This window comes from Mesoplodon densirostris, chromosome 17, assembly GCF_025265405.1.
Source record: "Mesoplodon densirostris isolate mMesDen1 chromosome 17, mMesDen1 primary haplotype, whole genome shotgun sequence".
Classification (NCBI taxonomy): domain Eukaryota; kingdom Metazoa; phylum Chordata; class Mammalia; order Artiodactyla; family Ziphiidae; genus Mesoplodon; species Mesoplodon densirostris.
This window is the reverse complement of record NC_082677.1, coordinates 64,032,398-64,057,065: the sequence shown is the minus strand read 5'-3', so window position 1 is coordinate 64,057,065 and position 24,668 is coordinate 64,032,398. Positions and strand designations below refer to the sequence as shown.

At 38.7% G+C, this 24,668-nt stretch overlaps 1 protein-coding gene across 1 annotated transcript in view; it reads left to right on the top strand.

The window, feature by feature from the left end:
* UGGT2 (UDP-glucose glycoprotein glucosyltransferase 2) overlaps positions 1 to 24,668 on the top strand; it is a 186,408-nt gene that overhangs the window by 160,273 nt on the left and 1,467 nt on the right. The window contains exons 37-38 of the mRNA XM_060079905.1: positions 6,987 to 7,103; positions 10,514 to 10,640. Of these exons, the coding sequence (XP_059935888.1) occupies positions 6,987 to 7,103; positions 10,514 to 10,640 (244 nt within the window). The remainder of the gene's footprint in view (positions 1 to 6,986; positions 7,104 to 10,513; positions 10,641 to 24,668) is intronic.

Sequence of the window (24,668 nt, the reverse complement as noted above, 5' to 3'; positions counted from 1 at the left end):
GATGTCAAAATCTTGTATTTTTAGCCTCTTTCTTCCCTTTGTGCAATTTTGTATTAGCTATCTTGACTTACATATTTTTCCACTTCAAGCCTAACATTTTCAGAATAGTGTTTGATCTTCACCTTTCAATGCCTAAACCTCTTCTTTCCACTATGTGCCCTATCTCACTTGGTTACCCTAAATTTTTCTTACTTGCTTCCATCATCATTTAAACATGTCTGTCTCCCTCCCTCCCTCCCTTTCTCCCATTTCTCTTTCTCTGTGATTTTTAAGATAAACTCCCTTCATCCTGTGCCCTCCCTGACTGCTGCCTTACATTTTGTTTTTCTTCACATATACTTTTTTTCTCAAATCCCATTATTTCCTCATTATTGTATCCTGCTAATTTCCTCATTTTAACAATTTAAACAGAAGAAAAAGACCCTGTAGCCCATAATTCCCATTATTCCCTCTTTCCAGTGACTAAAGAATATAGGTTCTGGACTTCCCTGGTGGCACAGTGGTTAAGAATCCACCTGCCAATGCATGAGACACAGGTTCGGATCCCTGGTCCAGGAAGATCCCACATGCCACGGAGCAACTAAGCCCGTGCACCACAGCTACTGAGCCTGTGCGCTAGAGCCCGCAAGCCACAACTAGGGAAGCCCGTGTGCATAGAGCCCGTGCTCCACAACAGAGAAGCCACCGCAATGAGAAGCCCGTGCACCACAACGAAGAGTAGCCCCCGCTCTCTGCAACTAGAGAAAGCCCGCATGCAGCAACGAAGACCCAACGCAGCCAAAAATAAATAAGTAAATTAAGAATATAGGTTCTTACTAGAACCTTACATGTTTGTTAATTCAGCAAGTATCTGTTAAATACTTACTATGTGTCAGATACTCTCCTAAGCCCTGGGACATCAGAAAACAAAACAGAGATCCTTAGCTCATGGTGCTTTCATTCTAGTGGGAAAATAACTAATAAATTAATGAACAATATTTAAAGGTAATAAATGCTTTAGAGAAAAAAATAAAACACGAAAACATGATAGAGCTCAGAATGGTGAATAGGGGTTAGAGTTTGCTGTTGTCAACTGAGCGGCCATATGTCTATATGCAGGTGACGTCCAGATGGAGGCTTAAGAGCTGAGCACGCAGATATCTGTGAGAATCCCAAGCAGAGAGAATATCGAATGCACAGGTCCCAAGGTGGGAGTGGGCCTTACGTGTTTGAGGAACAGACAGAGGGGAAAAAAGTCTGGCATGGGGAAGAGAGGTGACAGAGGGTCTAGATAATATAGAAATTTGAGGCTGTTTTTTAAAAATCAAGCAAATGGAATATTATAGGTCAAAATACTAATGATTGATTCAGGTGCACACTGATGAAGGACTGATTTAACAAAATCATTCTCGAAAGTTGAGAGAACTCCAAATATGTATGTGTGCAAATGCAAGGTAGCGTCTTTGCAACATTGCCAGTTAGTAAAAAAAACAGACGCAGAGTCCTCAGTAGACCCCAATAACATTCCAGGTTTAAATTATGAATATCACATTTTTATAACTCTTAGTCATTTCCCCAATGGATTATTCATAAGGAACCCTACTGGTTATCTGCGTGTGGGTAACTAAGGAAAGGACCCATTTTTCAAGCAGACCAGCAAACATCTGAGGGACTCTCCCAGCGCTACATCACCACATTTGGGGGATGGTTTTCCTTCTTCGGACGCATTTGGCTACCATTCCCGCCAGTCCACTAAACACTTCTCACTAAAGTCAAAGTGATATCCTCTTATCCAGTGAACACTTCTTGTTTCTTCTTATTTGCCTTTTTTGTGATGTGGGTGTTTTTGACCTCTCCTTTCTTGAAACTCCCTTGGCTTTCATAATATCAAATCTTCCTTGTTCTTCTCTGATGTCCGTGACTTTCCCAGCACAGTTTACTTGAGAACTACTGTTTTTCTACCTCTTATTTAAATGTTGCTGTCCTCTAAGTTTCTGCCCGTGGCCCACTTCTCATTCTGTACCCACTCTATTGGCTTCTTACATACACTGGCTTTAATTTCCAGCTTTTCTACCAAGAATTCCCAAACCTTTATCTCACTCTTCTCTCTCCTCTGAATGCCTAACTCATATGTTAAATCTACTGAAATAGACCCAGTAATGCCCAGAACTTTTCTCAAATTAAAAGTCAAAAACCCGAGCTATATTCCTCCTCCACTGTTCTTTACATCAGCAGCTACTGCTCAGCTGCCTATTACAGGTTGGGTTATCCAGGAAACAAACTGACTCTAAAGTGGAAATTAGCCTGCAAGAAGTTTACTAGGAAGTGCTCTCAGGACTAACAGCTGTTGGAGAAGGAAAGGAAGCAGAATTAGGTGAATTCTACAAATTCAGCAAAGGCCTCAGACAACCCCCACAGGGAGTTCTGAAGCTGAGATGGCCTTTCCTGGTTGTCACAGTTTGTTGAGGGGCCCAGGTCTTTATTCCTTCACCTAGATTCCCCTAACCTAGTGATACGACCCAGAACCTCCCAGAGTTATGGGGATGATAAGCACAAGTTCCCCAAGAAGGTCACTGGGAGGGATAAGCAGGTTCACTTCTACTTCGCCCCCTTGGACCCATGCCCTTGTCCTTAATCTTCTTTCTGGGCCCCTGACCAATCAACCAAGCCATTCACCATTTCATATGAATTTATATATATTTCAGCCTTAGGCTGCTTCTCTTCTGTATACAAAGTGAATGGTAGGGTACATCATCTGAAGCAGTTAAAACAGTTCTTAGAAAATTCATAGCACTAAGTACATATTAGAAAAGAAAAAGGGTCTCAACCTAGCTTCTACCTAGAAACTAGAAAAAAAGAGCAAATTTAAAACCAAAGTAAGTAGAAAAGAGAGAATAATTAAGAATAGAGTGGAAATCAATGAAATGAAAAATGGTATGTTTCCATAGATTTTCTATGAACCAAAGCTGGTTCTTTGATAAAATTAAGAAAACATAAACCTCTAGCCAGACTGATCAGAAAAACGATAAAAGACACAAATTACTAATATAGAAATGAGAGACATGACAGCACAATATCTACAGATATTGAAAGAATAATGAGAAACTATTACAAACAACTTTATGGTAATAAATTCAACAACTTTGATGAAATGGACAAATTACTTAAAAGACACAAACTACCAAAATGCACTCAAAATGAAATAGATCACCTGAATAGCCCTATAACAATTGAAGAAATTGAAATTAGTTTAAATCTCCAGGCCCAGATAGCTTCTAAATTCTACCAAACTTATGTGAATTCTACCCAACATTAAAGAAAGAAATAGTATCAATTCTACACAAGCTCTTCCAGAAAATTGACATCACATTACTTTTGCCATATTCTGTTGTTAGAAGGAAGTCACTAGGTCCAGCCACACTCCAGGAGAAATAATTGCACAAAAGAATGAATACAGGGAGGCACGGATCACCGGGAGCCGTATCAGAAACTGCCTCCCACAAACCCAGATATCTATCAAAATGAGATTGGACAGAAAGATTGTGGTATATTTACTCAACAGTAAAAAGGAATGAATTACTCATACATATAACAACATCGATGAATCTAAAAACAATTATGCTGATCTAAAGAAGCCAAGCCAAAAATATACATATCATATGATTCTATTTATACAAAATTCTAGAAAATGCAAATCAATCTACATGGACAAAAAGCAGTTCGTGTTTGCCCAGGAACTAACTTGCTTAGGTGAATGTAGAAAGGACAGGCAAGAAGGATTACAAAAATGCACAAGAAAACTTGAGAGTGATGGATATATTCAATGAGCTTGATTGTGGTTGTTGTGTCACAGGAATATTTGTATGTAAAACTTATCAAACTGTACCGTTTAAATATGAACAGTGAATGGACTGGCATAAGGTTAGACATATATAGATCAATGGTATAGAACTGAGAGCCCAGAAATAAACCCATGCATCTATGGTCACTGGATTTTTGACAAGCATGCCAGGATAATTTAATGGAGAAAGAATAGCTTTTTCAGCAAAAGTGCCGGAACAACAGCATATCCACATGTAAAGAATGGATTGGACCCCTTCCTAACACCATATATAAAAACTAACTCAAAAAAAAAAAAAAACTAAGGATGGATCAAAGACCTGAATGTAAGAGGGTAAAGTATAAAACTCCTAGAAAATATTGGTGTACATCTTTGTAACTTTGGATTAGACAATGGTTTCTTAGATATGAAACAAAAAGTACCAGCAGCTAAAGAAAAAATAGGACTGCATCAAAATTAAAAACTTTGTGCATTAAAGGACACAAGAAAGTGAAAAGACAACCCACAGAATGGGAGAAAATATTTGCAAATCATATATCTGATAAGAGACTAGTATCCAGAACATATAAAGAACTCTTAGAATTTAATAACAAAAAGAGAACCAATTTTTAAATGCTCAAAGGATTTTATTTTTGTTTTTGGATGTGCTGGATCTTCGTTGCTGTGGGCAGGCTTTCTCTAATTGCGGCGAGCGGTGGCTTCTCTTGTTGCAGAGCACGGGCTCTAGGTGTGCAGTCTTCAGTAGTTGCAGCATGAGGGCTCAGTAGTTGTGGTGCGCAGGCTCAGTAGTTGTGGTACACGGGCTTAGTTGCTCTGCTGCATGTGGGATCTTCCTGGACCATGTCCCCTGCATTGGCAGGCGGATTCTTATCCACTGCACCACCAAGGAAGTCCTGCTCAAAGGATTTAAATAGATATTTTTCCAAAGAAGATATACAAATGGCCAATAAATACGTGAAAAGATGCTCAGCATCACTGGTCATTAGGAACTTCAAGTCAAAACTACAGTGAGATACCACATCATACTCACTGGGATGACTATTTTTATTTAAAAAAGACAGTAAAAGCTTTGGCAAGGATATGGAGAATTTGGAACCATCATACACTGCTGATGGGAACATAAAATAGTATAGTGTAGTGTATGTGTCTGTGTGTTTCGCCAGCCATGTTTAGTTGCATGGAGGCAGGTGCAGAGTTTGGATTTAACCAGGACTATAATTTTGCCAAGTGAGTATAACTAAATGTGAGAATGGTAAGACAATTGAGAATATATTCAAGGGATTAAATATAATGATTAACCATGGAAATTAAGGAAGGGGGGGAGTGAAGACATCAGGGGGTAAAGGACAGTGAAATAGTGGTAGGATCAGTTCATTGGAGGTCCCAATTGGGGTCAAAATATATTGATATCTGAGTATTTGATGGAGTAAGCTGAAAATCAAGAGGTTGTCAGAGAGTGGGAGCATGAAATTGAAATTATAGAGGACTTGGCTAGGACATGGCCATGGGAGAAAGTGGCTGAGATAAGATGACAGACCAGGTTGTTTAAGGATTTAAAGAATGAATTCCCAGGAAAAGGGTGTTGGAAGAGGGAACAGTTAACTAGCTTTTATTTTTTTTAATTAATAGACTATTTTTTTTAGAGCAGTGTTAGATTTACAGGAAAAAATTGAGCAGAAAATACAAAGAAGTCTCATATTTCTGGGCTCTCTATTCTGTTCCATTGCTGTATTTGTCTGTTCTTTTGCCATTACCAATCTCTTAATTACTATAGAATTTATATGAAGACTTCAGATTCAGTAGTATCAGTCCTCTGACTTTGTTATTCTTCTTCAACACTGTGTTGGCTATTCTGGGTCTTCTGCCTTTCATATAAACTTGAGAATGAGTTGGTTGATACCCACAAAATAATTTTCTGGGACTTTTATTGGGATTGTGTTGAATCTATAAATTGAGTTGGGAAAAATTGACATCTTAACAATATTAAGTCTATCTGTGAACATGAAATATCTCTCCATTTATATAGATGTTCCTAGATTTCTTTCATCAGAATTTTATAGTTTTCCTCGTGTAGAGGAACATATTTTTTTAGATTTTTTACCTACGTTTATTTGGGGTTTTTTGTTTTTGGGTGGGAGGTTGGTGCTAATGTAAATGATGGTGTGCTTTTAATTTCAAATTCCAATTGTTCGTTGCTGGTATATAGCAATTGACCTTTGTATGTTAACCTTGTATCCTGAAACCTTGTTATCATTGCTTATTAGTTCCAGGAGTTTTTTGTTTTTTTCTTTACTGATTCTTAGGATTTTCTGCATAAACAATCCTGTCATCCTCAAAGAAAGACAGTTTTATTGCTTCCTTTCCAATCTTTATACTGTTTCTTTCTTTTTCCTGTTTTGCTGCATTGGCTAGAACTTCCAGTATGATGATTAATAGGAGTGTTGAGAGGAGAACCCTAAAATTATGAATCTTGGAACTTAGATGGGACAGCTAACACAAGTACTGCTGGTGCCCTCCGGGAGAGAGAGGAAACATGCCCTCTGCTCTGGAATGTAAACAAATATTCTCTGGGAAGGGCTCTGCAACCCCTGGCATATATAAGCAGGTATCTCTGGGAAAGGTGTCTCTAAATCTCTGCAGAGGTCTCTTTCGTTAACTTACTAGGCTCATTTGCCATTTAAACGTCCTTTTACCCAGGTGCCAGCAATCTTTGCTTAGAAAGCTCTGAGTATACAGAAATGTGAAAATATTTGTGGAGCATAGTTTGCTGATAGGGAAATGAAAATTCACCTCAGAATCTGGAGAGTGTGGTGTTGACTACATAAACAGTAATAGCAGACACGGTATAAGTGATTAATCCTGGTGTTTCGAGGCAGAGAAGAGGTAGAGAGGGCATGTGGAATTGTGGGTTTCTGGGCCTCTCTCTCCACCTCGGATGCTAGGGGTGAAGCCCAGGGCAGGTGTGGTCTTTGTTCCAGTGCATAGGTTCATTCATGACGTAAGACTATTGGGTCAAATTAAGTATTTAAAGCTTCAAAATGTAGACACACCTCAGATTTGCATGTTTTTTTAGGATCTGTGTATAATCTAAATGACGTCTTCAACTTCTTTCACTCTGACTCTAATTTCTATACCTCTATGTTTAAATCATTCTTTTTTTCTGTAGGATCTTCCCAATAATATGATTTACCAAGTTGCCATTAAGTCTCTTCCCCAAGACTGGTTGTGGTGTGAAACCTGGTGTGATGATGAATCCAAACAAAGAGCCAAAACAATTGATCTCGTGAGTGTTTGCATTTTCCTTTGTATAAGCAAATATGGAAATGTTCCAATAGAAATATTTTCTGTTTTACAAATGGAATGACACACATAGGGCACCCTACTGCTCAGTCTGTTATTTACTGTTATAATTACCTAGGTTGGCAAGTATAAGGCTGTGTTGGGGGCCCCCAAGACCACCCCCAGGTTTGATGATTCAATAAGAGGACTCATAGGACTCAGAATCATGGCTGTGAAGATATTACAGTGAGAGAATGCAAAGCAAAATCAGGAAAAGGAAAAGGCACATGGGGTGAAGTCCAGAGAAAACCAGCTTCAAGCTTCCAAGGGTCCTCTCCCTGTGAAGTTACCCAGGACAACCCTAATTCCTTAAGCTACGAGAAGTACAACAACCCATGTGAAATGTGGTCTATCAGGGACGCTTACCAGAAACCCAATACCCAGGATTCTTATTGGGGGCCTGGTAATGGCAAGCACCCCCTCTGCCTGGCACGTGCCAAAATTCCCAACATCCAGAAGGAAGGCAGGTGGTCAGCATAAACCACACGTTTGCACAGTTTAGGCTCAGTGAGCCCTTCTTAGCAGGGAATGGTGGGAACCCTCCTGAAACCCAAGTTCCCAGGTGCCAGCCAAGGGCCAGCCTTGCAAGCACGGGCCTAAGAGTAGGGGTCTCAGGCCTGCTGTGTTCATTCTTTTCTGCACAAGGCCTTTTGAAAGAAAGGCCATGAGCTGGCTGAAAAGTTTATGGATTAGCTATCATCTTAACATATCATCAGTTTAGTTGCCCTGCCAATAATTTTCCCAAATAAAGACAACCAAAATAACTCTGTCTACTTAAATTATCCTATACATGTCTATTTCTCTTCATTATTTTTGAGAAGTTTTTTTCTTAGATTTTCATTTTAAGCAGTTTATGCTACACAGTTTAAATCTAGACATGAAATATTTTAAGTTGTAAGAGGAGCTAAGGATCGTCATTCCTTGATGGGCAGCCACTTCCTAGCACTAGGTCTACATAGAAGAAGAAGGATCGGTGACATAAATTTTGGTGGACAGCATCATCTCTCCCACAGAAACATTTAAAATAAAAATGGAAGAACATGCTATTTTTGGTCATCTTCTTGGGGAAAAAGTTATCAAGAAAAATCCCAAGGAAATGGCCTAATGGAGAGGAAAAAGCATGATTCCTGGTATTGAAGGTGAGGATGAGAGTGTTTGTGAATGTCATGATACTATCTCAACTCCCTTTCAGTCAAGGTTTCTCAACTGGGGCATTATTTACATCTGGGACCAAGTAATTCCCTGTTGTGGAGGTGGACCTGTGCGCTGTACAGGAGAGTGTTTAGCAGCATCCCTGGCCTCCACACATTAGGTGGCCGTAGGCCCCCCACCATTACGACAATCAGAAATAACTCCAGGCCTGGCCACAGCTCCCCTGTGGGGCGTGGTCACCCCACTTAAGCACCGCTGATAGAGTTTGTAGCGGGGGGGAATTGTAGCATAAACTAAGGACAAACATAGTATTTTTGTTTTGATAGTTTCTGACATAGTTAGAAAATAGTTCCATTGTCTTCTTTATAGAACACATTGCCTGTGAAATTAATTTCTACAAAGAAAATCCTGTTTTCCAGTTACTTCAGAAATATATTACTTTAGAAAAAAATCCACAATGCAATGAACTGAAAATGTTGGATGAGGAAGGGATTAAGACAGCAGGCTCAGGCTTCCCTGGTGGTGCAGTGGTTAAGAATCCGCCTGCCAGTGCAGGGGACACACGTTCAAGCCCTGGTCCGGGAAGATCCCACATTGCCACGGAGCAAATAAGCCCGTGCGCCACAACTACTGAACCTGTGTTCTAGAGCCCGCGAGCCACAACTACTGAGCCTGCAAGCCACAACTACTGAGCCTGCACTCTAGAGCCCACGAGCCACAACTACTGAGCCCACAAGCCACAACTACTAAAGCCTGCACGCCTAGAGCCCGTGCTCCACAACAAGAGAAACCACTGCAATGAGAAGCCCACACACTGCAACAAAAACCCAACGCAGCCATAAATAAATAAATAAGACAACAGGCTCATGGTTCATAACTTAGCTCTCCCATAAGGCATGAAGGATGAAGGGGAAAGCAAGTTGGAGCAGCTATAAGAAAACGCCGCATAGAAGTGAGCTTCAGGACACATTCTTTGTTAGTGCTTCGTGAAGAGCAGACAGGATGCTTGTGTAACTCTGTGAAGTTTATGCTCCTCCCGTAGTCTTTCCTGTCTCAGTCAATGGCATCTCCATTCTTTACGTTGCTCAAGCCAAAGACACGAGGGTCATATTTGATGCCTCTCTTTTCTCACAATTCACATCCAGCCCATGAGCAAGTCTTGTCAGCGGTACCTTCAACTACATCCAGAGTCAGAACCTTCTTAAACTCCTCCTCTACTTTTTGCCTTTTAACCTTGATTTAATTTCCCAAGAAACTCTATAATAGGACCAACAGCTAATTGATCAAATATCAGAGGAACTTTGTAGATGATCTTGTTTTAATTTCGTCCTTTGCAGATGAAAAAACTAAGATTCTGCCACTGCCCACACCCCCGCCACCACACACACAGTTTAGTGACTAGGTCTTACTACCAGTAAGTGTGGACCGTCCAAAGCTTACTACCAGTAAGTGTGGACCATCCAAGCCTTACTACCAGTAAGTGTGGACCGTCCAAGTCTTACTACTAGTAAAAACTGGAACCATGAAGACTGAGGATCCAAGTCCATTGTCTTTCCACTGTGCTTATTAAGCAGGCTAGTTAAATATTTTTAAGGTGTGGAGATGTATGAGCTACTCTGAATTTCACAACTGTCAGTATTTTGACAAATGAGTTCCAGTTAACTGATTTTTAATATCATAACTGCTAATGAGAACAGAGGCATGTGAAAGAGGATGAATGCTTTTGCCAAAGAAACTCAAGACATTTCTAAAGGCTGATAAATAGTTTTGTGTATGGAAAACATAAAGTATATAAAACCAGGTTTTAGTCTGAAGAAAAGGCAATCAAATATTTATCAATATAGTCTTCTATGTTCTTTTACAGGATGGTCATATAATTGGATGTTTTGTGCAAACATTTTACAGAATTGTTTGACAAACTTCTTATGAACCATCAAAAAGTCTTTAAACAATTTTTGTTTAAAGTTCTGATTGAGGTGTTTGCATTAAACACTTACTGCTTATATAAACTATGATTTGTCATTTCACTTGATCCTTTCTCTATTAAACTAATTCCGGTATTTCAAGTACTTAGTACCTAGGGCCCTGCTTTTTATAAAATGCATTTTGTTTGCTCTAGTGACATAGCAGTGTCCTCAAGTATTTCCTTTATGTTTCCTCGAACATGGTTTTTTATTAACAAAGCTTTATTTAAACTTTCAGTGCAATAACCCCAAAACAAAAGAACCTAAACTAAAAGCTGCTGCCAGGATTGTCCCAGAATGGGTGGAGTATGATACTGAGATACGACAACTATTAGATCACCTTGAAAACAAGAAGAAAAATGCAAGTAAGTTATTCTGCAGTGGTGTATGAACCATATGTTGCATTAAGTGAAATTAGAATAGATTACAGACTCAGTTCTTAGTGAAATTATCAAATGATTAGGTCAGAATTTCTTTACCAAAGTCCGTGACTTGATTACAAATTTCATTTTTATGTGGACTAAGCTCACAAATTTAAAACATGGATAGAGAATCTATTCCCCCATGGATATAGCTTCAGATCATCACATAGTCAGTGTAGTATTAACCTCCTGACATAATGTAGAGGTGAAAAACGTAAAAGAAACACTTGTCTTTAAGACACACTGAATTTCCTAAATATGAAAATCCAAGCCCTGAAGTTTAATAAAAGCCTTACATAGCTAACTAAAATATTACCTCCTGTCTCCTAAATTAATCTGGTACATGGTATAGGTTTCCCCATGAAAAGTTGGTTCCTGGATCTAGTAGCCTTAGTCATGACTAGAGGGTGATTTGGATTAATTTGTTTCCATTTCTTAGACTTAAAAAACTGAAAAAAAAAAAGAAGTAAAATAAAAAACTGAGGTTACCTTAGCATTTCATCACCCTGCATAAATCCTCAACACCAATAAATATGTGTTGAATATTCTTTTAAAGCTGATATTAACTCCTTGATTCCTTCATAATTCCCTTTCCTGGTCAGTGCCTGTCTCTATTGTCCTTTGTTCTTTTTTAAAAGTAGTACTGAGCTTCTGTTGTGTTCCAGTCAGTATGTTAGAGACTTTCACAGGTTAGACTAGTTAATCCTCACAATAATTCTTTCTAGTAGTTCAGAATATAATTCTTATTTGATTATATATGATATATATATGATATATATTTGATTATATATATAAATGATTATATATAAAATTTCTCATATAAGCATGAAATTGTTTCATCTTGACTCTGTTTTCCTTAACAAAATCAGTGTGTGTTGTCTGAGAAGTTCAGTATTTAAAACACACCCACGCATTTTTAATAATGTAGTATAAAGGTGCCATTTCAATTCAGAAGAAGAAAGATTATTCTCTAAGTGGTGTAACTGTTTTCAAAGGGAGAGACGGAAAGAAGGCAAAAAAGGAAGGAAGAAAGGAAAATTCACATAATTACCTCACAAGCAATTTTAAATGTATAAAACATTGAGATGAAATGTTTCTCTTATCAAATTGGAAAGAGTTAAAGGATTAATAATACTCAGCATTAGCAAGGGTATTGACAAGCACTCTCGTACATATAGTAGCTGTATAAATTAAGGAAATTTTATAATATGCATAAAAAATTAAAATATATGCCCTTTGACCCAGCAATTCACAAGAAACTTATATTTAAATGAGAAAAATTATGCATATATATACATATGTTTGTTACAGCATTGTTTTTAATAATGAAATAGAATCTATCCATCAATAGAGGATCGATTGCATACAATGAATACATACAGTGATACATACTGATACATACAATGAAATATAATGTAGCCTTTCAGGAGAATTGAGACAGATTTGTGCTGACAGCAAATTTTTAAGTTAAAAATAGGTTATAGAATATTTATAATGTTATTGACCCACATCTTAATTAAAGAAAAATTGCATGTCTGTGTATATATGTTTTTGTATGGTTATATGTATAAATAAGAGAGGTTTTACAAAAGAGATTTTTGGGTTTTTTGCTTAATTTTTAACTACAAATTTAAGACATGTTCATTATAAACATTAAAACCATTGTATATCCTATATACTTCCACACTTGGAAATATTAATGTACAGAATAAAATCAGAAGTCCTCTTTTACTTACTCAAACCCAAAGAGGCAACCATTTTTTAAATAAATTTTTTATTTTATATTGGAGTATAGCCGATTAACAATGTTGTGATAGTTCAGGTGCACAGCAAAGGGACTCAGCCATACATGTATCCACTCTCCTCCAAACTCCCCTCCCATCCAGACTGCCACATAACATTGAGCAGAGTCCCTTGTGCTATACAGTAGGTCCTTGTTGGTTATCCATTTTAAATGTAGCAGTGTGTACATGTTGATCCCATACTCCCTAAATAAAGGCAACCATTTTTTAAGGCTATGATATATCTTCTTTCATAAAATTTTCATTTCTCTTGTAAATTGTGTTAGTTTGCTGGGGTTGCTGTAACATAGCACCACAACCTAGGTGGCTTAAGCAAAAGTCATTTTTGTCTCACAGTTCTGGAAGCTGGAAGTCCAAGATCAAAGTGCAGTCAGGGTTATTTCCCTCTGAGGGCTGTGAGGGAAGGATCTGTTGCAGGCCTCTTTCCTTGGCTTGTAAACGGCCGTCTTCTTCCTATGCCTCTTCACATTGTCTTCCCTCTGTACATGTTTGTGTCCAAATTTCCTTGTCCTATAACGACACCAGTCATGTTGGAGTAGGGTCCACCCTAATGACTGCATTTTAACTTGAATACCTCTGCATAGACCCTGTCTCCAGATAAGGTCACACTCTGAGGTACTGGAGGTTAGGACTCCAACATATGAATTTTGAGGGGAAAATAATTCAACCCATAACTTGAATGGAATTTGAGAATCGTGTCATATGTTTAAGGGCCATTTGTATTTCTTCTGATTTTCAACTGTTCTTGTCCTTTGCCTGTTTTTTTCTGGAGCATTGCTTGCCAACACTGGGAAAAATTAATAATCTTTATTCCACATATTTGTGTTGCCACCTTTAGCATATGCTAAATTCCTGTATTATGTATGTCTCATTTGGCACTTTTTTTTTTCTGTTCCATTGGTCTCTGTCTCTACGTGTGTCTATTACACACTACTTTAATCATTGAATGTTTACAGTATGTTTAAATATCAAGTAGGGCTCATTGCTCTTTGTTGTTGTATTCCTGGGTGTTCTTGTCTGCTTATTTGTCCGTACAAGCTTTAGAATCAGCTTATCTATTTCCAAAAATTTTTCTGTTGTTTTTTTTTTTTTCCTTTTGTGGTAGAGGAAGGATTATATTAAATTTATTAGTTAACTTAGGGAGTACTGACATCTTCGTGAAAACTATCCTATCTAGGAACACGTTGTGTCTTTCTGTATGTTCAGGTCCAGTTTTATGTTTGTCAAGAGTTACAACATTTTAATCATATAGGTTTTATACATATATTTTAAAGCTTATTCCTAGATACTTTATCTTTTGTTACTATTAAAAATGGAATTTTCTCTTCCAGTATATCTTACTGGTGGTAGCTTGTCCATAGAAGGACTACTATTTTCCTTATATGAATTTTTATTTCCTATGGTCATATTGAATTCTCATATTGTTTATAGTAATGTTTCAGTTGATTCTCTTGAGTTTTTTCCAGGAATATGTACATCTTACCTGCAACCAAAGATGGTTTTTCCTCTTCCTTTCTAATCCTTTTTTTTTTTACCCTCACATTGCTTTTCCTTATCTAATTGTTTTGGCTTATATATCTAATACAATATTAAATAGCAGTGGTAGTGGTAGGCATCTTTTCTTTTTCTCACATTGCCTAGCCAACCTCCTGTGTTTCCCCATTAAGTAAGATAATAGCTTTGGACTAAAGCTATTTTTTTCACATATTTTTATCACACTGAGGAAATATCCATTGATTCTTAGTTTAATAAGTGTTTTTATCAAAATGGGTTGTATTTTATCAACTGCCTCTTCAAAAGTAGAAGTTACTATATGATTTTTTTACTTGGATATATTGGTATGATAAACTATATTAATAGATTTTCTAATATTGAATCATTATTCCTAATATTGAATCATCCTTGTATTCCTAGAATAAATTCTACTTGGTCATGACCTATTTTTCCTTTTTTTTCCATTTTTTAAATGAGATACAGTTGACATATAACACTATATTAGCTCCAGGTGTACAACATAATGTTTTGATACTTGTAAATATTGCAAAATAATCACCACAATAAGGTTAATTAACATTCATTACCATACATAGTTAAGAAGTTTTTTTCTTATGAAAAAAAAAGTTGCTCTCTTAGCAACTTTCAAGTATACTAGACAGTATTATTAACTTCAGTCACTATGCTGTACATTACATCCCTATGACTAATTTATTTTATAACTGGAAGTTGGTACCTTTTAACCCCCTTCACCCACTTCATCCATCCCCCATCCCCCATCCTCTGGCAACCACCAACCTGTTCTTTGTTGCTGTGAGCTTGGTTGGTTGCTTTTGTTTTTGTTTTTAGGTTCCACGTAAAAGTGATATCTTATGGCATTTGTCTTTCTTTGTGTGACTTAATTCCCTTAGTGTAATACTCTCAAGGTCCATCTATGGTATCGCATATGACAGGACTTCCTTCTTTTTTATGGCTAAATAATATTTGTGTGTGTGTGTGTGTGTGTACCACATTTTCTTTATCCATTCATTTATTGACAGATGCTTAGGTTGCTTCCATATCTTGGCTATTGTAAATAATGCTGCAGTGAACATGGAAGTACATATATCTTTTTGAATTGGGGTTTTTTTGTTTGTTTTCTTCAGGTAAATACTCAAAAGTGCAATTGCTGGATCATATGGCAGTTCAATTTTTAATTTTGTGAGGAACCATCACATTGATTTCCATAGTGGCTGCACCAATTTACATTTCCACCCACAGTGTACAAGGGTTCCCTTTTATCCACATTCCTTGCCAACACTTATGTTATTTTTTTGTCTTTTTGATAGTAGACATTCTAACAGGTATGAGGTGATATCTTGTGGTTTTGATTTGCATTTCCCTAATTATTAGTGACTAGTGACATTGGAACCTTTTCATGTACCTGTTGGCTATCTGTATATTTTCTTTAGAAAAATATCTATTTAGATACTTTGCCCAGTTTTTAATCAGATTGTTTGTTTTTCTGCTATTGAGTTTTAGGAGTTCTATATAAATTTTGGATAATAACCCCTTAACAGATATATAATTTACAAATATTTTCTACCCTTTCATAGGGTGCCTTTTTATTTTCTTGGTGGTTTCCCTTACTGTGCAGCTTTTTGATATAATCCCACTTATTTACTTTAGCTTTTGTTGCCTTTGCTTTTGATGTCAAATCCAAAAAATCATTGCCTAGACCAGTGTCAGGGAGGTCATCACCTATGTTTTCTTATAGGAGTTTTATGGTTTCAGGTCTTCTGTTCAAATTTTTAATACATTTGAGTTAATTTTTGTACATGGTGTAAGACAGCAGTCAAGTTTTATTCTTTTGCATGTGGCTGTCCAGTTTTCTCAGCACCATTTATTGAAGAAACTGTCCTTTTCCCATTGCATGTTCTTGGCTCCTTTGTCATAAACTAATATATATATATATTATATGTTTTATATATATATAATGTTTATTTCTGGGCTCCCTATTCTGTTCCATTGATCTATTTGTCTCTTTTTATGCCAGTACCATACTGCTTTGATTACTGTGATATAGCTTGAAATTAGGATTTTTGATGCCTCCAGCTTTGTTCTTCTTTCTCAGGATTGCTTTAGCCATTCAGCTTTTTGTGGTTCCATACAAATTTTAGGATTCTGTGTTCTATATCTGTGAAAAATATCATTGGAATTTTGATAGGGATTGTATTGAATCTGTACATTGCTTTGAGTAATATGGACATTTTAATAATATTGATTCTTCAAACCCACAAGCACAGAATATCTTTCCATTTATTTTTGTGTCTTCAGTTTCTTTCATCAGTGTCTTACAGTTTTCAGTGAATAGGTCTTTCACCCACTTGGTTAAATATATTTCTTCTTGGTTAAACTGGTCTTAATGCAATTGTAAATGGGATTGTTTCAGGGTGTCATTGTCTGATTTTGTTATCATGGTAATACTGGCCTTGTAAAATGAGTTTGGGAGTGTTCCCACCCCTTACAGTTTTTGGAAGAGCTTGAGAAGGATTAGTATTAATTCTTCTTTAAATGTTTAGTAGAATTCACCAGTGAAGCCATCTCATCCTGGGCTTTCGTTTATTCGGAGGTTTTTGATTACTGATTCAGTCTCCTTACTAGTAATTGGTCTGTTCAGATTTTCTGTCTCCTCATGATTCAGTCTTGGTAGACTGTAAGTGTCTAGAGATTTATCCATTTCTTTTTGGTTGTCCAATTTGTTGGCATGTAATTGATCATAGTAGTCTCTTATGATCTTTGTATTTCTGTTTTTAATATTTTATTTTTATATTCCCTAATCTTCCCTCTGTGTTCTGGGAAACTTTTTTACTTTATCTTCAATCCTTCTATTGATCTTTCTTTTTAAGAGGGCAATCACATTTTTTTAACATCTTTATTGTAGTATACTTGCTTTACAATGGTGTGTTAGTTTCTGCTTTATAACAAAGTGAATCAGCTATACATATACACACATCCCCATATCTCCTCCCTCTTGTGTCTCCCTCCCACCCTCCCTATCCCACCCCTCTAGGTGGTCACACAGCACCAAGCTGATCTCCCTGTGCTATGTGGCTGCTTCTAAGAGGGCAGTCACATTTTAATTTCCAGTGAATCTTTCTTTTCCCTGCTTGTTTTCTTTTAATTTCAATTTGTTCTTGTTCTGTGGCTTTATTGACTTTTCAGATATCTCTGGAAAACATTAATTATAATTATTTTAAGAGTCTCTTTGGTTCTCTTGGTTATCTTTGTTTCCTTTGGTTGAATCATTTGTGTGTTCATCTTGGTCCTTTTTTCTTTTACTGTTGATTATCTTCAAATGCCTGGAGATTCTTGGCTGTTAGTGTACATTTAAGAATAAAAAATGAGATTAATCAGTATACATAGCTGGCTTGAGTTTCCTCTGTGATGGTGTAAATGGTGTTTGTTTCTCCAATAGGCTTCTTCCCTGAACGGGGGCGGGGGGTTAATTGGTAACTTTAAGTATATTAGCACGGTGTAGAACTGGCAGGCTTCTCTCTGTGGGCCTGGAACAGAACAAGCCCATCCCACACACCACCCTGGCCTAAAGTTACAAAGAGGAGACTTCACTCGAGAGCATCAATACCTATACAAAAATCTCTCTCTCTTACTCACTCACTTTCTCTCTTTCTTTATCTTTCTCTCAATAAACTGCTCTATTTTTAGCCTTACACTTTTTATCTTGGAATAAACACCAGGCTGTTTCTTTCTGCAATGCTGAAGAAGGAATGAGAGTGGAGAGCTGATGTGAACAGATTTTCCATACAGTCCTTCAGTTAATTGCTTCACTGGGTGATGTACTCCCCACCAGTGTTTCTGTTAGGAGGCTTTCCCAGGCTTCTCTGTCAAGAAAATCAACTCGGAGACTTCCGGGTAAGATGGCGGAAGAGTAAGACGCGGAGATCACCTTCCTCCCCGCGGATACACCAGAAATACAGCTACACGTGGAACAACTCCTACAGAACACCTACTGAACGCTGGCAGAAGACCCCAGCCTCCCAAAAGGCAAGAAACTTCCCACATACCTGGGTAGGGCAAAGAGGAGAGATTCCCGCACAGAGGATCGGTGCCAAGCGGCACTCACCAGCCCGAGAGGCTTGTCTGCTCGCCCCGGCGGCGCTGGAAGCTGAGGCTCGGGCTTCGGTCAGAGCACAGCGAGAGGACTGGGGCTGGCGGCGAGAACTCAGCCTGAAGGGGGCTAATGTGCCACAACTAGCCGGCAGGGAGTCCGGGAAAACTCTGGAGCTGCCGAAGAGGCAAGAGACTTTTTCTTCCCTCTTGGTTTCCTGGTGCGCGAGGAGAGGGGATTAAGAGCGCTGCTTAAAGGGGCTCCACAGACGGGCGCGAGTCACGACTGAAAGCGTGGAGCCCAGTGACGGGCGTGGGACGCTGGGGCTGCTGCTGCCGCCGCCAAGAAGCCTGTGTGCGAGCGCAGGTCACTGTCCACACCGCCCTTCCGGGAGCCCGTGCAGCCTGCCACTGCCGGGGTCCCGGGATCCAGGGGCGGCTTCCCTGGGAGAACGCACGGCGCGCCTCGGGCTGGTGCAACGTCACGCCGACCTCTGCCGCTGCAGGCGCGCCCCGCACTCCGTGCCCCTCCCTCCCGCCCAGCCTGAGTGAGCCAGAGTCCCCGAAGAGGCTGCTCCTTTAACCCTGTCCTGTCTGAGCGAAGAACAGACGCCCTCCGGCGACCTACACGCAGAGGCGGGGCCAAATCCAAAGCTGAGACCCAGGAGCTGTGAGAACAAAGAAGAGAAAGGGAAACCTCTCCCAGCAGCCTCAGAAGCAGCGGATTAAAGCTCCACAATCAACTTGATGTACCCTGCATCTGTGGAATACATGAATAGACAACAAATCATCCCAAATTGAGGAGCCAGGAGTCAGTGCTGGGCCTCTGAGGTGGGAGAGCCAACTTCAGGACACTGGTCCACAAGAGACCTCCCAGCTCCACATAATATCAAACGGCGAAAATCTTCCAGAGATCTCCATCTCAACACCAGCACCCAGCTTCACTCAACGACCAGCAAGCTACAGTGCTGGACACCCTATGCCAAACAACTAGCAAGACAGGAACACAACGCCACCCATTAGCAGAGAGGTGGCCTAAAATCATAAAAAGTCCGCAGACACCCCAAAACACACCACCAGACGTGGACCTGCCCACCAGAAAGAGAAGATCCAGCCTCATCCACCAGAACACAGGCACTAGTCCCCTCCACCAGGAAGCCTACACAACCCACTAAACAAACCTTAGCCACTGGGGACAGACAGCAAAAACAACGGGAACTACGAACCTGCAGCCTGCAAAAAGGAGACCCCAAACACAGTAACATAAGCAAAATGAGAAGACAGAAAAACACACAGCAGGAGAAGGAGCAAGATAAAAACCCACCAGACCTAACAAATGAAGAGGTAATAGGCAGTCTACCTGAAAAAGAATTCAGAATAATGATGGTAAAGATGATCCAAGATTCTATTTCCCAGATCCAAAATCTTGGAAAAAGAATAGACAAAATGCAAGAAACAGTTAGCAAGGACCTAGAAGAACTAAAGATGAATCAAGCATCGATTAAAAACACAATAAATGAAATAAAAAATACTCTAGATGGGGTCAATAGCAGAATAACTGAGGCAGAAGAACGGATAAGTGAGGTGGAAGATAAAATAGTGGAAATAACTGCTGCAGAGCAAAATAAAGAAAAAAGAATGAAAAGAACAGAGGAGAGTCTCAGAGACCCCTGGGACAACATTAAATGCACCAACATTCGAATTATAGGGGTTCCAGAAGAAGAAGAGAAAAAGAAAGGGACTGAGAAAATACTTGAAGAGATTATAGTTGAAAACTTCCCTAATATGGGAAAGGAAATAGTTAATCAAGTCCAAGAGGCACAGAGAGTCCCACACAGAATAAATCCAAGGAGAAATACGCCAAGACACATATTAATCAAACTGTCAAAAATTAAACACAAAGAAATCATATTAAAAGCAGCAAGGGAAAAAAAACAAATAACACACAAGGGAATCCCCATCAGGATAACAGCTGATCTCTCAGCAGAAACTCTACAAGCCAGAAGGGAGTGGCAGGACATAATTAAAGTGATGAAGGAGAAAAACCTGCAACCAACATTACTCTACCCAGCAAGGATCTCATTCAGATTTGATGGAGAAATTAAAACGTTTACAGACAAGCAAAACCTGAGAGAGTTCAGCACCACCAAACCAGCTTTACAACAAATGCTAAAGGAACTTCTCTAGGCAAGAAACACAACAGAAGGAAAAGACCTACAATAATGAACCCAAAACAATTAAGAAAATGGGAATAGGAACATACATATCGATAATTACCTTAAATGTAAATGGACTAAATGCTCCCACCAAAAGACACAGATTGGCTGAATGGATACAAAAACAAGACCCATATATATGCTGTCTACAAGAGACCCACTTCAGACCTAGAGACACATACAGACTGAAAGTAAGGGGATGGAAAAAGATATTCCATGCAAATGGAAACCAAAAGAAAGCTGGAGTAGCAATTCTCATATCAGACAAAATAGACTTTAAAATAAAGACTACTAGAAGAGACAAAGAAGGACACTACCTAATGATCAAGGGATCGATCCAAGAAGAAGATATAACAATTGTAAATATTTATGCACCAAACATAGGAGCACCTCAATACATAAGGCAAATACTAACAGCCATAAAAGGAGAAATCGACAGTAACACAATCATAGTAGGGGACTTTAACACCCCACTTTCAGCAATGGACAGATCATCCAAAATGAAAATAAATAAGGAAACACAAGCTTTAAATGATACATTAAACAAGATGGACTTAATTGATATTTATAGGACATTCCATCCACAAACAACAGAATACACATTTTTCTCAAGTGCTCATGGAACATTCTCCAGGATAGATCATATGTTGGGCCACAAATCAAGCCTTGGTAAATTTTTTTTTTTTTTTTTTTTTTTTTTTTTGCGGTATGCGGGCCTCTCACTGTTGTGGCCTCCCCCGTCGCGGAGCACAGGCTCCGGACGCGCAGGCTCCGGACGCGCAGGCTCAGCGGCCATGGCTCACGGGCCCAGCCGCTCCGCGGCATATGGGATCCTCCCAGACCGGGGCACGAACCTGTATCCCCTGCATCGGCAGGCGGACTCTCAACCACTTGCGCCACCAGGGAGGCCCCAAGCCTTGGTAAATTTAAGAAATTTGAAATTGTATCAAGTATCTTTTCTGACCACAATGCTATGAGACTAGATATCAATTACAGGAAAAGAGCTGTAAAAAATACAAACACATGGAGGCTAAACAATACACTACTTAATAACAAAGTGATCACTGTAGAAATCAAAGAGGAAATTAAAAAATACCTAGAAACAAATGACAGTGGAGACACAACGACCCAAAACCTATGGGATGCAGCAAAAGCAGTTCTAAGAGGGAAATTTATAGCAATACAATCCCACCTTAAGAAACAGAAAACATCTCGAATAAACAACCTAACCTTGCACCTAAAGCAATTAGAGAAAGAAGAACAAAAACATCCCAAAGTTAGCAGAAGGAAAGAAATCATAAAGATCAGATCAGAAATAAATGAAAAAGAAAAGAAGGAAACGATAGCAAAGATCAATAAAACTAAAAGCTGGTTCTTTGAGAAGATAAACAAAATTGATAAACCATTAGCCAGACTCATCAAGAAAAAAGGGAGAAGACTCAAATCAATAGAATTAGAAATGAAAAAGGAGAAGTAACAACTGACACTGCAGAAATACAAAAGATCATGAGAGATTACTACAAGCAACTCTATGCCAATAAAATGGACAACCTGGAAGAAATGGACAAATTCTTAGAAATGCACAACCTGCCAAGACTGAATCAGGAAGAAATAGAAAATATGAACAGACCAATCACAAGCACTGAAATTGAAACTGTGATAAAACATCTTCCAACAAACAAAAGCCCAGGACCAGATGGCTTCACAGGTGAATTCTATCAAGCATTTAGAGAAGAGCTAACACCTATCCTTCTCAAACTCTTCCAAAATATAGCAGAGGGAGGAACACTCCCAAACTCATTCTACGAGGCCACCATCACCTTGATACCAAAACCAGACAAGGATGTCACAAAGAAAGAAAACTACAGGCCAATATCACTGATGAACATAGATGCAAAAATCCTCAACAAAATACTAGCAAACAGAATCCAACAGCACATTAAAAGGATCATACACCATGATCAAGTGGGGTTTATTCCAGGAATGCAAGGATTCTTCAATATACGCAAATCAATCAACGTGATACACCACATTAACAAATTGAAGGAGAAAAACCATATGATCATCTCAATAGATGCAGAGAAAGCTTTCGACAAAATTCAACACCCATTTATGATAAAAACCCTCCAGAAAGTAGGCATAGAGGGAACTTTCCTCAACATAATAAAGGCCATATATGACAAACCCACAGCCAGCATCGTCCTCAATGGTGAAAAACTGAAACCATTTCCACTGAGATCAGGAACAAGTCAAGGCTGCCCACTCTCACCACTCTTATTCAACATAGTTTTGGAAGTTTTAGCCACAGCAATCAGAGAAGAAAAGGAAATAAAAGGAATCCAAATCGGAAAAGAAGAAGTAAAGCTGTCACTGTTTGCAGATGACATGATACTATACATAGAGAATCCTAAAGATGCTACCAGAAAACTACTAGAGCTAATCAATGAATTTGGTAAAGTTGCAGGATACAAAATTAATGCACAGAAATCTCTGGCATTCCTATATACTAATGATGAAAAATCTGAAAGTGAAATCAAGGAAACACTCCCATTTACCATTGCAACAAAAAGAATAAAATATCTAGGAATAAACCTACCTAAGGAGACAAAAGACCTGTATGCAGAAAATTATAAGACACTGATGAAAGAAATTACAGATGATACAAATAGATGGAGAGATGTACCATGTTCTTGGATTGGAAGAATCAACATTGTGAAAATGACTCTACTACCCAAAGCAATGTACAGATTCAATGCAATCCCTATCAAACTACCACTGGCATTTTTCACAGAACTAGAACAAAAAATTTCACAATTTGTATGGAAACACAAAAGACCCCGAATAGCCAAAGCAATCTTGAGAACGAAAATCGGAGCTGGAGGAATCAGGCTCCCTGACTTCAGACTATACTACAAAGCTACAGTAATCAAGACAGTATGGTACTGGCACAAAAACAGAAAGATAGCTCAATGGAACAGGATAGAAAGCCCAGAGATAAACCCATGGACATATGTTCACCTTATCTTTGATAAAGGAGGCAGGAATGTACAGTGGAGAAAGGACAGTCTCTTCAATAAGTGGTGCTGGGAAAACTGGATAGGGACATGTAAAAGTATGAGATTAGATCACTCCCTAACACCATACACAAAAATAAGCTCAAAATGGATTAAAGACCTAAATGTAAGGCCAGACACTATCAAACTCTTAGAGGAAAACATAGGCAGAATACTCTATGACATAAATCACAGCAAGATCCTTTTTGACCCACCTCCTAGAGAAATGGAAAGAAAGACAAAAATAAACACATGGGACCTAATGAAATTTAAAAGCTTTTGCACAGCAAAGGGAACCATAAACAAGACCAAAAGACAACCCTCAGAATGGGAGAAAATATTTGCCAATGAAGCAACTGACAAAGGATTAATCTCCAAAATTTATAAGCAGCTCATGCAGCTCAATAACAAAAAAAGAAACATCCCAATCCAAAAATGGGCAGAAGACCTAAATAGACATTTCTCCACAGAAGATATACAGACTGCCAACAAACATATGAAAGGATGCTCAACATCTTTACTCATTAGAGAAATGCAAATCAAAACTACAATGAGATATCATCTCACACCAGTCAGAATGGCCATCATCAAAAAATCTAGAAACAATAAATGCTGGAGAGGGTGCGGAAAAAAGGGAACACTCTTGCACTGCTGGTGGGAATGTGAATTGGTACAGCCACTATGGAGAACGGTATGGAGGTTCCTTAAAAAACTACAAATAGAACTACCATATGACCCAGCAATCCCACTACTGGGCATATACCCTGAGAAAACCATAATTCAAAAAGAGACATGTACCAAAATGTTCATAGCAGCCCTATTTACAATAGCCCGGAGATGGAAACAACCTAAGTGTCCATCATCGGATGAATGGGTAAAGAAGATGTGGCACATATATACATGGAATATTACTCAGCCATAAAAAGAAATGAAATTGAGCTATTTGTAATGAGGTGGATGGACCTAGAGTCTGTCATACAGAGTGAAGTAAGTCAGAAAGAGAAAGACAAATACTGTATGCTAACACATATATATGGAATTTAAGGGAAAAAAATGTCATGAAGAACATAGGGGTAAGACAGGAATAAAGACACAGACCTACTAGAGAATGGACTTGAGGATATGGGGAGGGGGCAGGGTAAGCTGTGACAAAGTGAATGAGCGGCATGGACATATATACACTACCAAACGTAAGGTAGATCTAGCTAGTGGGAAGCAGCCGCATAGCACAGGGAGATCAGCTCGGTGCTTTGTGACCGCCTGGAGGGGTGGGATAGGGAGGGTGGGAGGGAGATGCAA